Below are 13,515 nucleotides of genomic sequence, written 5' to 3'. Positions count from 1 at the left end.
ATATATATATATATATATATATATATATATATATATATATATATATATATATATATATATATATATATATATATATATATATATATATATATATATATATATATATATATATATATATATATCCAAGTATGAAGTATCCAACTATAACCAAAACCCATGGGTCGTCGACATCGAAACTCACATCTTTTTCGTCTTCTTTGGCTTATTGCAATTGCACTTTTGCTGTCTTACAGATCACGACCTTATCTAATATCAACTAACCCTCCTCCAATGATCCACCACCACATCAATTCCTCTTACAATAAAAAAAACAACAAGGCAATAGAATCCGAATCCGAATACAAATTCAAATTCCACTTACATCAATTGCATACGCACGATGGAAATCAACATTCAGAATCCACCATTGTGGAAATGGAAGGGATTAAAGCTCACCTCCAACTCATCCGCTGCTGATTTCATCGATGAAAACGTCCCTCGAAAGGAAGAATTCATCCTGGGTCCGGGAGCCGGAGCCGGGGTCGGATGCGGCGTTGGAGTGGGGCTAGGATTGGTCGCCGGCGCGGGATTTGGGGGTTCGACGTGGAATCAAGCAAGGATTACGTTTGGACTTGGGGTTGGATGTGGGGTTGGAGTAGGGTTTGGATTCGGACAAGGATTCGGGTTCGGATCTAGTTTTCAGACCCTGAAATCCCGGATAGTGAAATAGAACCCGGGTTTGAAGATTCGGATCTGATTGTTGCATTGCAGGTGTATGTTGGTATATGTGTATTTGTTTTTGTTTTTAATAATGCAATTTTGGGGTTTCATGAATCAAATAAAAGTTTGCCCCACGACCCACGTCCTTTGAATTATCGGAGCTCCATAATCCGTCTACTTTATCTAAGTTTTCAGAAAAAATGAAATGTACCCAATTTTTTTGTAAGTGAACACATATGTTTAGAAAAAGGAAACAACTGACATTTCGGATATGTTTAGATCTCTCATAAAAAGTAGTCTGACTCAAACAGAGGATCATAATGGAGATCTTTTGGGAAATGTTCTCTAAAGCTATATGGTGTCAAAGATTGCTTATCGGCGAGAAGCTGAGGTGGCACATTTACCGACAGTAAACACTGCGTCGGATCCCATTTTTCACCGTATCAATGGTAAAATTCCATCGGTGGTAAAAGTTTGAAATTTTTTAACGTTTGTGAACCGTTGGAAGAGTTGAATGTTGGCAAATGGTTTTTTTATTACAAATTTACCATTATATATACATATTTACCATTCATTTTAATTCACAATTACTTAAAATATCTACCAATAATTCCAACTAATCCAACCAAATCGCTTCAAACCACAATGCTTCCAATCCAGTTCCACTCTTTGGTTACGATCCAGCATCACCATCACCTTACTGGCCACAAATGGATCTATCAAATTTATCTCAAAACCAAACGTTTGTAGGTGGTGTTTCTAGCTATTATTCACAATGCCAAATATCACAACAATTCCAATTCAAATACCCACCACCCTGAACAACATGTCAAATCCAAACGCCACTCCAATTCCAATTTCAATCCCAACAGCCTTTCACACCCTCAATCGAAAATCTTTCCGATTCCGAACCCGAAGAATGTAACGTCTGTGTTTCTAGGCTTGCCATTAATGTTGATATAATAGTCTATATTAACCTTTGTAACCCGTTTTGATATAATAGAAGTGTATTATTTGAGTATTATGTGTTTTGTGCTTAACTGTGTGACTTAATTGAATTAAGAATAAAAATAAGCGTCAAAATGAAATGTTAGATAAGCTAGATATCTATGGATAATGTTGTAGTAGTTGAAATGAGGTTTCCGAATATATAAAGAATGTCGAAATCCGAGTTATAACGACGAAATTTAGATGTGTCGAAGTTTCGCAACAGAACCGGCACGACGCTGAATGACGTAAAAAGTGAATTTATGTTAGAGCGATATTGAGCCCTAGTGATCTAAACGAATGTTGTAGAGTTCGTTAAACCGAGAGCGTGCATAAAAAGAACGCCCAAATCTGACTTCGTATGAGGAAGTTATGATTTTTCTAAGTTTCGACTTAGCAGTATGCATCCCGAATACTCGATTTAAGACCAAGCGGTTTTTAGCCGAAACAATCTAAACAATAATCGAAGATCTCGTTAATTGTAGTGAAACGATGAAAAAATAGGCGAAAACGGACGTCGGATGAAGAAGTTATGATTTTATAACGGAGTTTTCCTGTCCCGGACTACTAAAAATAAATAATAAAAATAAAGTCAAATTTAGCCGATGGAGTCTAAAAGAAAGTTGTAGAGCGTAGTCTCACCTACGCGGGGATATAAAGAACATTGAAAACGGAGTTCGTATGAGGAAGATATGAATTTTTTAAGTTTATTTAATAGTTTCGGTATTTAAATTTAATTAAAAATATCATATATTATCTAAGGGGGGGAGTCAGCGGTCTTATCCCCATTACGCCTAGCGTAAATCTATTTACGCCCAGCGTAAATCGTGAATCCAGCCCCTATATAAAGGGTGCGAGGCTGCCGTATTTCTTTGCTCATTTCTTCCCTTTCTCTCACATTTTTGCATCGTTTTTCGTGCAAGAAATATCCCGAAGTCCCGGTATCATTCCCGAGCCCCGAAGCAAGTCCTGAAGCCCCGAATATCCCAAGAAGTGAGATTTTCGAGCCGGAGCTTTGCCCGCGAGAAGTCCGTTTTTTTGTGAAGATCTTCCAGATCTACCGAAGAATACTACTTCTACAAGTCGTAGTGCTGTCCGATCATCTTCTGATCAAGTGAGTGTGTAGTTACTTTCTTCTAACGCATAATTATGAAGTATTTTATATAAAATACGTGTTATGTGTATTTTTTGTTGTTATAAGTGTGAATGTATATTCACTTTCTTCTATCTCATAGATCTGATTTATTCTCTATGAAATACGTGTTATGTGTGTGTGCCTCATCTGTTATATGGAATATGTATTGATTGAACATGCTATATTGGTTTTAAACTATGTATAAAAATATATATTTTTATCTACTAATATGTTGGGTAGAACATGGGTAGATAGTTGGTGTGTAATAAACAGATGAGAGGCCTCGATGTTGTTGTTGTTGATCTAGTTATTCAGCGGAGTATGGATAACGACCACGGACTCTTTTTAGACAGTCCAGTGGAACGCTAGCAGGTTCATAACCTGTAGGTGTTGTGAACGATGTGTTCACCGGTGTACTCTATCCCCCTCATGGTTGCCTTTAGGATATCTATTGTTGAGGAAACCCCTTAGCAGTAATGTCCGTCCCGATGAAAATCCTAGATTAGGTCCCCTGAGATAGATGTTGTTTTAGGGACATAAAGTGAGGATAACGAGAATGGGTAATCGGGTTATTGTTGGTTGGTGAAATTAAATATAATTATTTATTGTGGGTTGAAAACCCTATATGCTCACCAGGCTCCCAAGCTTGACCCGCTTAGTTTATTCGTATTACAGGTAGTGACGCGAGGGTATAAGATGGATGAATCATCAAGTTGTTTTGTTTACAAGTTTGTATATGTATATATTTGTTGAATGACTTGTAATGTTATCGTTTATGCTTTATGATCTGTATCGAAACATGACATCCCGAGTTTTGATTATATAATGAAAATGCATCTCTTGATGAAATGCTTTGATAAATATTATTTTATCATATTTTTTTTGGGAACAAATTTTGCAACTCTTTTAAATCAAAATGATTTACTCTGAAATTATTTTAAAAAGCATAAATGGAATCGGTCTTTTCTGGCCGAGATTTTGGGGATGTTACAAAGAACAACTTCAAAAAACAAAAAAAAAAAGGGAAGGTCAATCCGAGAAGATGGAGTTAAAAAGAAGATACAGATTTAGCAAAGGCATGAGTCGACATATCCGAAAATAGCAACATGAGAAACAACCAATCTTGTGATCAATTTTGGTTACGTGTTACGGAGCGGTTTTGTTGGGTATAGGTCGAGATCCAGATTACCGGGCGCCCCGACCAATTTAACTCAAAAATGCATTTTGTAAACAAACTTTGTGACGTATTGGAACGGAATTTACACAAACTTTAAAAAGCAATGAGCTAGCGGAGAAAATGAGGTGTGTTTGTTAAAAAAAACGCACGTGATTCAAGATGACATGCTAAAGCCTTTAAGTTCATTCATGTGTGGGAAGTTGTCAGACAAAGTATTAGGTGGAAAGAACTTGCAACATATGAAGACATTGCTAATCCGCCAAAAAGAAGCAGAACATCTTCATATTCAAGCTCATAACAAATGTCATTGGATGGTCACATAGGCATTGATCTTAACGATGACAACGACGACTTTGAAAAAATACGCCCGCATCCTCGTCTCATGGGAAGGGACAAAGCAAAAGCTCAAGCAAAAGCAAAAGGAAAAGCAACATCTTCAAATTCGTTGGTTAAAACTGAGCCTTCAACAAGATCAGAGGAAATTATGATACAAATGACAAGGATTCTGGAGATAAAAAGAACGCTGAAATCCGACTTATAACGAATAAGTTATGACCTGTTGAAAAAATGAGTTTGCGATAACATACCTTTTAGCCTTAGAAATCTAAACAAAAGTCATAATATACGTTAAAATGAGAGTGTGTGTAACACTGAAAATTTTAAAATTTATTTTTCACAATTTATAAAAACATTTCTCTCTTAATTTCAATAAACATCAAATTTCAAATTCCAATATGTATCATACAAATCCCAAGATCACATAATTATATCAAATTCCTCTACGTGTATACAGATCAAGTCGGCGCCTTCCCACGGTCATCGCTAGTACCTGAAACAACAACACTAACACTGTAAGCACGAAGCTTAGTGAGTTCCCCAAAATACCACTCATAAACACATAATAGCCACTCGAGGCTATAACTCTATGGGTCCGTGCACCCAAACTCTGTGAACCCTCAGGTTCTGGCTCTAGGAACCTTCCGGTTCCAACTCTATAAGCATGCACAACATAAATCACATAGACATCATGCAGTACAACACATAGCATACACATAACATACACATACTCTATCACATGACTCTGGTTACCTACTCAAGGTAAAGTATAGTGAGAAGACTCACCTCGCGTGTCTCAGTATCTCACGATCCCTGGAAATCCCTCGTACTCGATCCTCCGAGCTCTAATCCTCCTATAACATCACAAGACTCTAATTAACACTTTTATCTCTAAGGTTGACTATCCTTAAGAAGTCAACACAGGTCAACGGTCAACGGTCAACTTTGACCGGACTCGGCGAGTGCCCGCGGCAACTCGGCGAGTCTAGACGTTCTCACCAACTCTCTAGGATTCCCTTTCTACACGTCGAGTACTCCCCCTGACTCGACGAGTTCCACTTGGAAGAATCGTGGGACCACTCCGACTCAACTCGCCGAGTCTCAAGAACGACTCGGCGAGTCCCAGCTCGACTCAGACCACATGACAATCCTCTCTAACTCGCCCTGACTCACTGGGTCAACTCCTGACTCGTCTGGACCACTCTCTGGCCGGTCCAAGGCAATCTTCAAGCTACTCGCCGAGTCCGCTCATCGGACTCGGCGAGTCCATTCCATGCAATCACTCAAACTTGCTTCTGAGGTCAGATCTACTCCAACAATTCATAGATCTGGCCCTCCTAGACTGATTCATCACGTAAAGTCCTAGCCTTGATGCATTAACAACCTCTATATGACTAATTATGAAGAATCTTCAACAAATCTCACTACACAAGGTCATGACCTCCATTGCTCTCTATAAAGCTTGAAGAATGAGACTCTCTGGACCTCTATGGATCCAGATCCGAAGTCTCATCACTAGCATGGGACTATTTGGTCATCAAATCAACTCAACAAGGCCACAAGAAACCCTAAAATCGGTTATACTTCACAAAACAGGAGATGAGTCGAAATTATACCTTTAGATTGAAGGGTCAAGCTTCCGATCCACCAAATAGCAGTCCCCTCTGCCTCCTCTTGGCTAGAGCCTCCTTCTTCTTTGCTAAACAACACACAAATGTCAAGAAATGCCTCCTTTCACTCTCAAATCGCTAAAGCACTTTTAGGGTTTCTCTCTATGGACTGATGGATGCAAGTGACGGCCATAAAGCCATTTAAATAGGTCCCAAACCCGAGAAATTAGGGTTTCATTAAACAGCGTGGACTCGCCGAGTCCATATCCTGGACTCGCCGAGTCCGAACGAATCCCGCGTCCAGAATCGCGACCCTACTCGGCGAGTCTGAGCTCCAACTCGCCGAGTCCCTTCTCAAAACTCAAAATATTAAAACAATAAAATACATGGAGATCCGGGCTGTTACAATTCTCCCCCACTAGGATTAGACTTCGCCCTCGAAGTCTCGCTCTAAAATAGCTCCGGATGCTGAGCCCGCATCTCACGCTCCGGCTCCCAGGTCATCTCTGATCCCTTCCTGTGTTGCCACTGAACCAACACCAAAGGTACCTCCTTGTTCCTCAGAACCTTGATCCTCCGATCTCTGATGGCTACTGGTCTCTCGGCGTAATTCAGGCTCGCATCTACCTGAATATCCTCTAATGGAACTACTGCCGACTCATCGGCAATACATTTCCTCAATTGCGACACATGAAAAGTATCGTGGATTTGCCCCAACTCTGCTGGCAACTCCAAACGATAGGCTACCCGACCTACCCTCGCAATCACACGAAATGGCCCGATATACCGGGGCCCCAACTTGCCCCTCTTCCTGAATCGAATCACTCCTTTCCAAGGAGAGACCTTCAGGAGAACGAAGTCGCCGACCTGAAACTCAAGCTCGGACCGGCGTCTGTCTGCATAACTCTTCTGTCGACTCTGGGCGGTCAACAACCTCTGTCTGACCTGCTGAATCTGCTCTGTCGTCTGAAGCACGATCTCGGTACTGCCCATCACTCTCTGTCCGACCTCTCCCCAGCAAATGGGGGTCCGACACCTCCTACCATACAACAGCTCAAGGGTGGCATACCAATGCTCGAATGATGGCTGTTGTTGTAGGAAAACTCTGCCAAGGGTAGATACGCATCCCAGCTACCCCCAAAATCCAACACACATGCTCGAAGCATGTCCTCAAGCGTCTGAATCGTCCGCTCACTCTGACCGTCTGTCTGGGGATGATATGCGGTACTAAAATGCAATCTAGTACCCAACTCCTCATGAAATTTCTTCCAGAATCTGGAAGTAAAGCGCACATCACGGTCTGAAACAATCGAGATCGGCACCCCATGCCGAGATACCACTTCTCTCACATATAACTCTGCCAACTTCTCTGCTGAAGAACTCTCACTGATGGCAAGGAAGTGAGCGCTCTTCGTCAACCTATCCACAATCACCCAAATTGCATCAACTCCCCTAGCAGTTCTCGGCAATTTGGTGATGAAATCCATAGTGATCTGTTCCCATTTCCATTCGGGAACCTCCAATGGCTGCAACTTGCCATGCGGTCTCTGGTGCTCGGCCTTAACCCTACGGCAGGTCAAGCACCTCTCAACGAACCACGCGACGTCCCTCTTCATACAAGGCCACCAATACTCTCTCCTCAAATCCAAATACATCTTCGTAGCCCCCGGATGGATCGAAAATTTCGACCGATGAGCCTCCTCCATCAAGGAAGTGCGCGTACCACCCACGAACGGTACCCAAATCCGACCCTGAAAAGTCATAAGCCCTCGCCCATCCGTAACGAATTCTGAAACCAAACCAACGACCCGTTCCCTCTTCTGCATCTCCGGCTGCACAGCCTCGGCCTGTGCCCCACGAATGGCATCCAATACCGGAGCTATCATGGTCAATCTCAAACATACATCTCGCAATGGGGTGCTCTCCGCCCTGCGGCTCAACGCATCGGCCACCACGTTGGCCTTGCCCGGGTGGTACAGGATCTCACAATCATAATCCTTGACCACATCTAACCACCTCCTCTGACGCATGTTTAGATTGGGCTGATCCATCAAGTACTTCAGGCTCTTATGGTCCGTGTATATCGTACATCGAACTCCATATAAGTAGTGGCGCCAGATCTTGAGGGCGAACACTACTGCCCCCAACTCTAGATCATGCGTGGGATATCTTGTCTCATGAGGCTTCAGCTGCCTCGATGCATATGCTATCACATGACCCCTCTGCATCAACACCGCACCCAACCCCAAAATCGATGCATCACAATATACTACAAAATCCTCCATCCCTTCCGGGAGAGCTAATACCGGGGCTTCGCACAATCTCTGGCGAAGTGTCTCAAAGGAGGTCTGCTGCTCGGGACCCCATGAGAATGCAACACCCTTCCGGGTCAACCTGGTGAGCGGCACTGCGATCTTGGAGAAATCCTTGATAAATCTCCGATAATACCCTGCTAATCCAAGGAAGCTCCTGATCTCAGAGGGTGACCTTGGCACCTCCCAACCCATCACTGCCTCAACCTTGGCCGGATCGACCAGAATCCCTTCCTGGTTAACGAGATGCCCAAGGAACTGGACCTCCCGTAACCAAAAATCACACTTAGAGAACTTTGCATAAAGCTTCTCCGATCTCAGTACCCCAAGGACCTCCCTCAAATGCTCCTCATGCTGCTCTCTAGATCTCGAATACACCAGAATATCATCGATAAATACAATCACCGATCGATCCAACATCGGTCTACATACCCTGTTCATGAGATCCATGAACACCGCCGGGGCATTAGTGAGCCCAAAAGGCATCACCACAAACTCATAATGCCCATAACGCGTCCTGAAAGCTGTCTTCTGGACGTCCTCATCTCGCACTCTCACCTGATGATATCCCGACCTCAAATCGATCTTGGAAAACCAAGATGCTCCCTGCAACTGATCAAATAAATCGTCGATCCTCGGCAACGGGTAACGGTTCTTGACCGTCAGCTTGTTCAGCTCCCGGTAATCAATACACATCCGGTGTGAACCATCCTTCTTCTTGACGAACAGAATAGGTGCTCCCCACGGCGAGCTGCTCGGCCGAATAAATCCCTTTCCCAGCAACTCCTGAAGCTGCGAGGATAACTCTTGCATCTCTGGAGGTGCAAGACGATAAGGCACCTTAGCTATAGGCGCAGCCCCCGGAACCAAATCAATACCAAACTCCACTTGCCTCACAGGAGGCACTCCCGGTAGCTCCTCGGGAAAGACATCTGGAAACTCACACACCACCGGTACCTCCCCGACTGAACTCGGTCTCTCGGAAGTCGCTCGCGTATCCATCACATACGCCACAAAACCCTTACAGCCCTGCTGTAGACACTGCCTCGCCCTAGCGGCCGAACAAAAGGCTGATCCCGAACGTGTACCCTCACCGTACACCGAAAGAACTCCCCCACTAGGGTCTCGTATAGTCACCAGCTGACGCTCACAGTCGATAATCGCGCCGAATCGACTCAACCAGTCCATGCCCACAACGACACAAACATCACCCATCGCAATAGGAATCAGATCAATCGGAAACTCAATCCCGAAGATCTCTAACACACATCCCCGGAAAACCTCTGTGGCACAAATCACTCTATTATCAGCTATGGAGACTCTCAGAGGCCGACTCAGTGCCTCACGACTAGCACTGATATGCTGACTAAAGGCCAAAGATACAAAAGACCGACTCGCACCCAAGTCAAATAACACTAAAGCAGGTACGGAATTCACAAGAAAAGTACCTACACATAACATAATATAAGCATAACATCATATGTCAAAATAAATACACGAAAGGAAATATACCAGGCACAACATCGGGCGCAGCGCGGACCTCCTCCGCAGTCAGCTGGAAGGCTCTCCCTCGAGCTCTCGGCGTCTCGGCCTTCACAGGCCGACTCTCTGTAACTCTGGTGGCGGCAGGAGCAGACCCCTGAGATGCTCCGCGCAACTGCGGACACTCGGCCTTCCGGTGTCCGGTCTGGTTGCAGTGAAAGCACACTGCAAACCCCTTGGGGCAGTCCTTGGCCATGTGCCCCTCCTTGCCACATTTGTAGCAAGACCCTGCTCGGCAGACTCCGTCATGACCCTTGCCGCACTTTCCGCAAGTGCGGCCCTTCTGGCTCCCTGGTCTGGGATCAGCAGGCTTGGCCCGCTTGGCGGCCGGCTGCGACAACGCCGGTCGCCGATCCCTCCCCTGAGACTCTGCCTCCTCCCTGGCCTGGGTCTCAAGCTCAATCTCCCTCTTCCGGGCATTTGCCTGAAGCTCGGCAAATGTCCGGTACGAGGAGTTCGCAGCGAACTCCCGAATATCCCTCCTCAAGATGCTCAAGTAGCGGCTCATACGTGCCTGCTCAGTGGACACGTGCTCAGGGCAGAACATCGCCCTCTCGTGGAACATCCTCGTGATCGCTGTGACAGACTCAGTACCCTGCTTGAGGGTCAGAAACTCCTGTGCTAAACGCTCCCTCTCCACCTGGGGAACGTACTCATCCCGAAACATAGTGGTGAACCTCTCCCAGGTCACCGCAGAAAGCTCAGCAGGCGAATAATGCGCTGTCACAAACTTCCACCAGTCCTTCGCTCCCAAGCGAAGCTGGTTCAGCGCGAACCGTACCTTCAAATGCTCAGGAGACGAGCAAGTGAAGAAACACCCCTCAATATCAGATATCCACCTCATAGCTGCCACCGGATCCTGAGTACCATCAAACTCTGGTGGTTTTGTGTTGCTGAACTCACGGAACAGCAACGCATCCCCACCCTGCGGCCTCGCAGCAGCAATCGCTGCGGTAGCCGCTGCAGCAGCAGCCTCAGAAAGAGCGGCATAACGCTCATCAAACGTCTCAATCAAGGTGGTCTTTATAGACCCAAACATCTCCGGTATCTCTGCCCTGATGGCCGCAGACACTTCCTCCTGAATGATCCGGCGGATCTCCTCCTCACTGGTACCACTGCTCTCGGGCATCAAACGTGTCCTCACCATGATCTACCTTTGAAATACAACATACGATAGATTAGAATCCACACGAGTATGCTCACACTCGACAACTCTTTTCTCCTTGATTCTTGGCATTCCAAAGATTCTGACTTAGGCTGCACACTGCTCCGGTGCTTCCAGTAGTACGGGCCCAATACTACTGTCCGCACCGCACCAGAATACACTCCAAGTCCTTCTCTTTGGATCCCAGGTCTCAAGTACTTTATCATGCATAGACTACTCTCTAATAGATCTCTCATAAGTCCCTTGCTGCTACCTACTCACTCTCAAGCATCTCATAGCAGCTCACCTCTCCCTAGGCTAAGGCATCACACATCAGGCCACTCTAGTCCTAATAGCAATACCTAGCCTACTCTAGCATGCGGATACATCATATCAATATCAATATCACATAATATAAAAAGGTATTTTGGGAAATCACCGTTCGGGCGCTGACTGATCGTACACACATCTCTTGCTCTGCGTTTTTCGAAAATCTTTTTCTCTTTTTGAAAATACATCTCAAATCCTCAGTTTGAGTTCAAATACGCCCGAAGGTGTACTCGAATCCCTCAAACCAAGGCTCTGATACCAACTTGTAACACTGAAAATTTTAAAATTTATTTTTCACAATTTATAAAAACATTTCTCTCTTAATTTCAATAAACATCAAATTTCAAATTCCAATATGTATCATACAAATCCCAAGATCACATAATTATATCAAATTCCTCTACGTGTATACAGATCAAGTCGGCGCCTTCCCACGGTCATCGCTAGTACCTGAAACAACAACACTAACACTGTAAGCACGAAGCTTAGTGAGTTCCCCAAAATACCACTCATAAACACATAATAGCCACTCGAGGCTATAACTCTATGGGTCCGTGCACCCAAACTCTGTGAACCCTCAGGTTCTGGCTCTAGGAACCTTCCGGTTCCAACTCTATAAGCATGCACAACATAAATCACATAGACATCATGCAGTACAACACATAGCATACACATAACATACACATACTCTATCACATGACTCTGGTTACCTACTCAAGGTAAAGTATAGTGAGAAGACTCACCTCGCGTGTCTCAGTATCTCACGATCCCTGGAAATCCCTCGTACTCGATCCTCCGAGCTCTAATCCTCCTATAACATCACAAGACTCTAATTAACACTTTTATCTCTAAGGTTGACTATCCTTAAGAAGTCAACACAGGTCAACGGTCAACGGTCAACTTTGACCGGACTCGGCGAGTGCCCGCGGCAACTCGGCGAGTCTAGACGTTCTCACCAACTCTCTAGGATTCCCTTTCTACACGTCGAGTACTCCCCCTGACTCGACGAGTTCCACTTGGAAGAATCGTGGGACCACTCCGACTCAACTCGCCGAGTCTCAAGAACGACTCGGCGAGTCCCAGCTCGACTCAGACCACATGACAATCCTCTCTAACTCGCCCTGACTCACTGGGTCAACTCCTGACTCGTCTGGACCACTCTCTGGCCGGTCCAAGGCAATCTTCAAGCTACTCGCCGAGTCTGCTCATCGGACTCGGCGAGTCCATTCCATGCAATCACTCAAACTTGCTTCTGAGGTCAGATCTACTCCAACAATTCATAGATCTGGCCCTCCTAGACTGATTCATCACGTAAAGTCCTAGCCTTGATGCATTAACAACCTCTATATGACTAATTATGAAGAATCTTCAACAAATCTCACTACACAAGGTCATGACCTCCATTGCTCTCTATAAAGCTTGAAGAATGAGACTCTCTGGACCTCTATGGATCCAGATCCGAAGTCTCATCACTAGCATGGGACTATTTGGTCATCAAATCAACTCAACAAGGCCACAAGAAACCCTAAAATCGGTTATACTTCACAAAACAGGAGATGAGTCGAAATTATACCTTTAGATTGAAGGGTCAAGCTTCCGATCCACCAAATAGCAGTCCCCTCTGCCTCCTCTTGGCTAGAGCCTCCTTCTTCTTTGCTAAACAACACACAAATGTCAAGAAATGCCTCCTTTCACTCTCAAATCGCTAAAGCACTTTTAGGGTTTCTCTCTATGGACTGATGGATGCAAGTGACGGCCATAAAGCCATTTAAATAGGTCCCAAACCCGAGAAATTAGGGTTTTATTAAACAGCGTGGACTCGCCGAGTCCATATCCTGGACTCGCCGAGTCCGAACGAATCCCGCGTCCAGAATCGCGACCCTACTCGGCGAGTCTGAGCTCCAACTCGCCGAGTCCCTTCTCAAAACTCAAAATATTAAAACAATAAAATACATGGAGATCCGGGCTGTTACAGTGTGCATATAGAGAACGTCCAAATCAGACTTCGTTAGAGGAAGTTATGATTTTTCTAAGATTTTGCATAGCAATATGCAGCCCGGAAATTGAATTTTAGATCGATCGATTTTTAGCCGACAAAATATAAAAGAGAATCTAAGATCTCGTTAATAGGAGTTCAACAATATAAAGATAGACAAAAACGGACGTCGGATGACAAAGTTATGAATTTTTAACGGATTTTAACTGTTAAAATATAACTTTAAAAATAAACTCAAAATTAGCCG

At 44.5% G+C, this 13,515-nt stretch overlaps 1 protein-coding gene across 1 annotated transcript; it reads left to right on the top strand.

Moving 5' to 3' along the window:
* Window positions 1-379: 379 nt before the first annotated feature.
* On the top strand, window positions 380-709 carry LOC111909836 (protein TRIGALACTOSYLDIACYLGLYCEROL 5, chloroplastic). Its single transcript, XM_023905604.1, has one exon. The coding sequence runs from the start codon at window positions 380-382 to the stop codon at window positions 707-709; it is 330 nt and encodes a 109-aa protein (XP_023761372.1).
* The last annotated feature ends 12,806 nt before the right edge of the window (window positions 710-13,515 follow it).

This window comes from Lactuca sativa, chromosome 3 (assembly GCF_002870075.4).
Source record: "Lactuca sativa cultivar Salinas chromosome 3, Lsat_Salinas_v11, whole genome shotgun sequence".
NCBI lineage: Eukaryota > Viridiplantae > Streptophyta > Magnoliopsida > Asterales > Asteraceae > Lactuca > Lactuca sativa.
The sequence above is the reverse complement of the archived record's forward strand: the minus strand, read 5'-3'. Positions and strand labels throughout refer to the sequence as shown.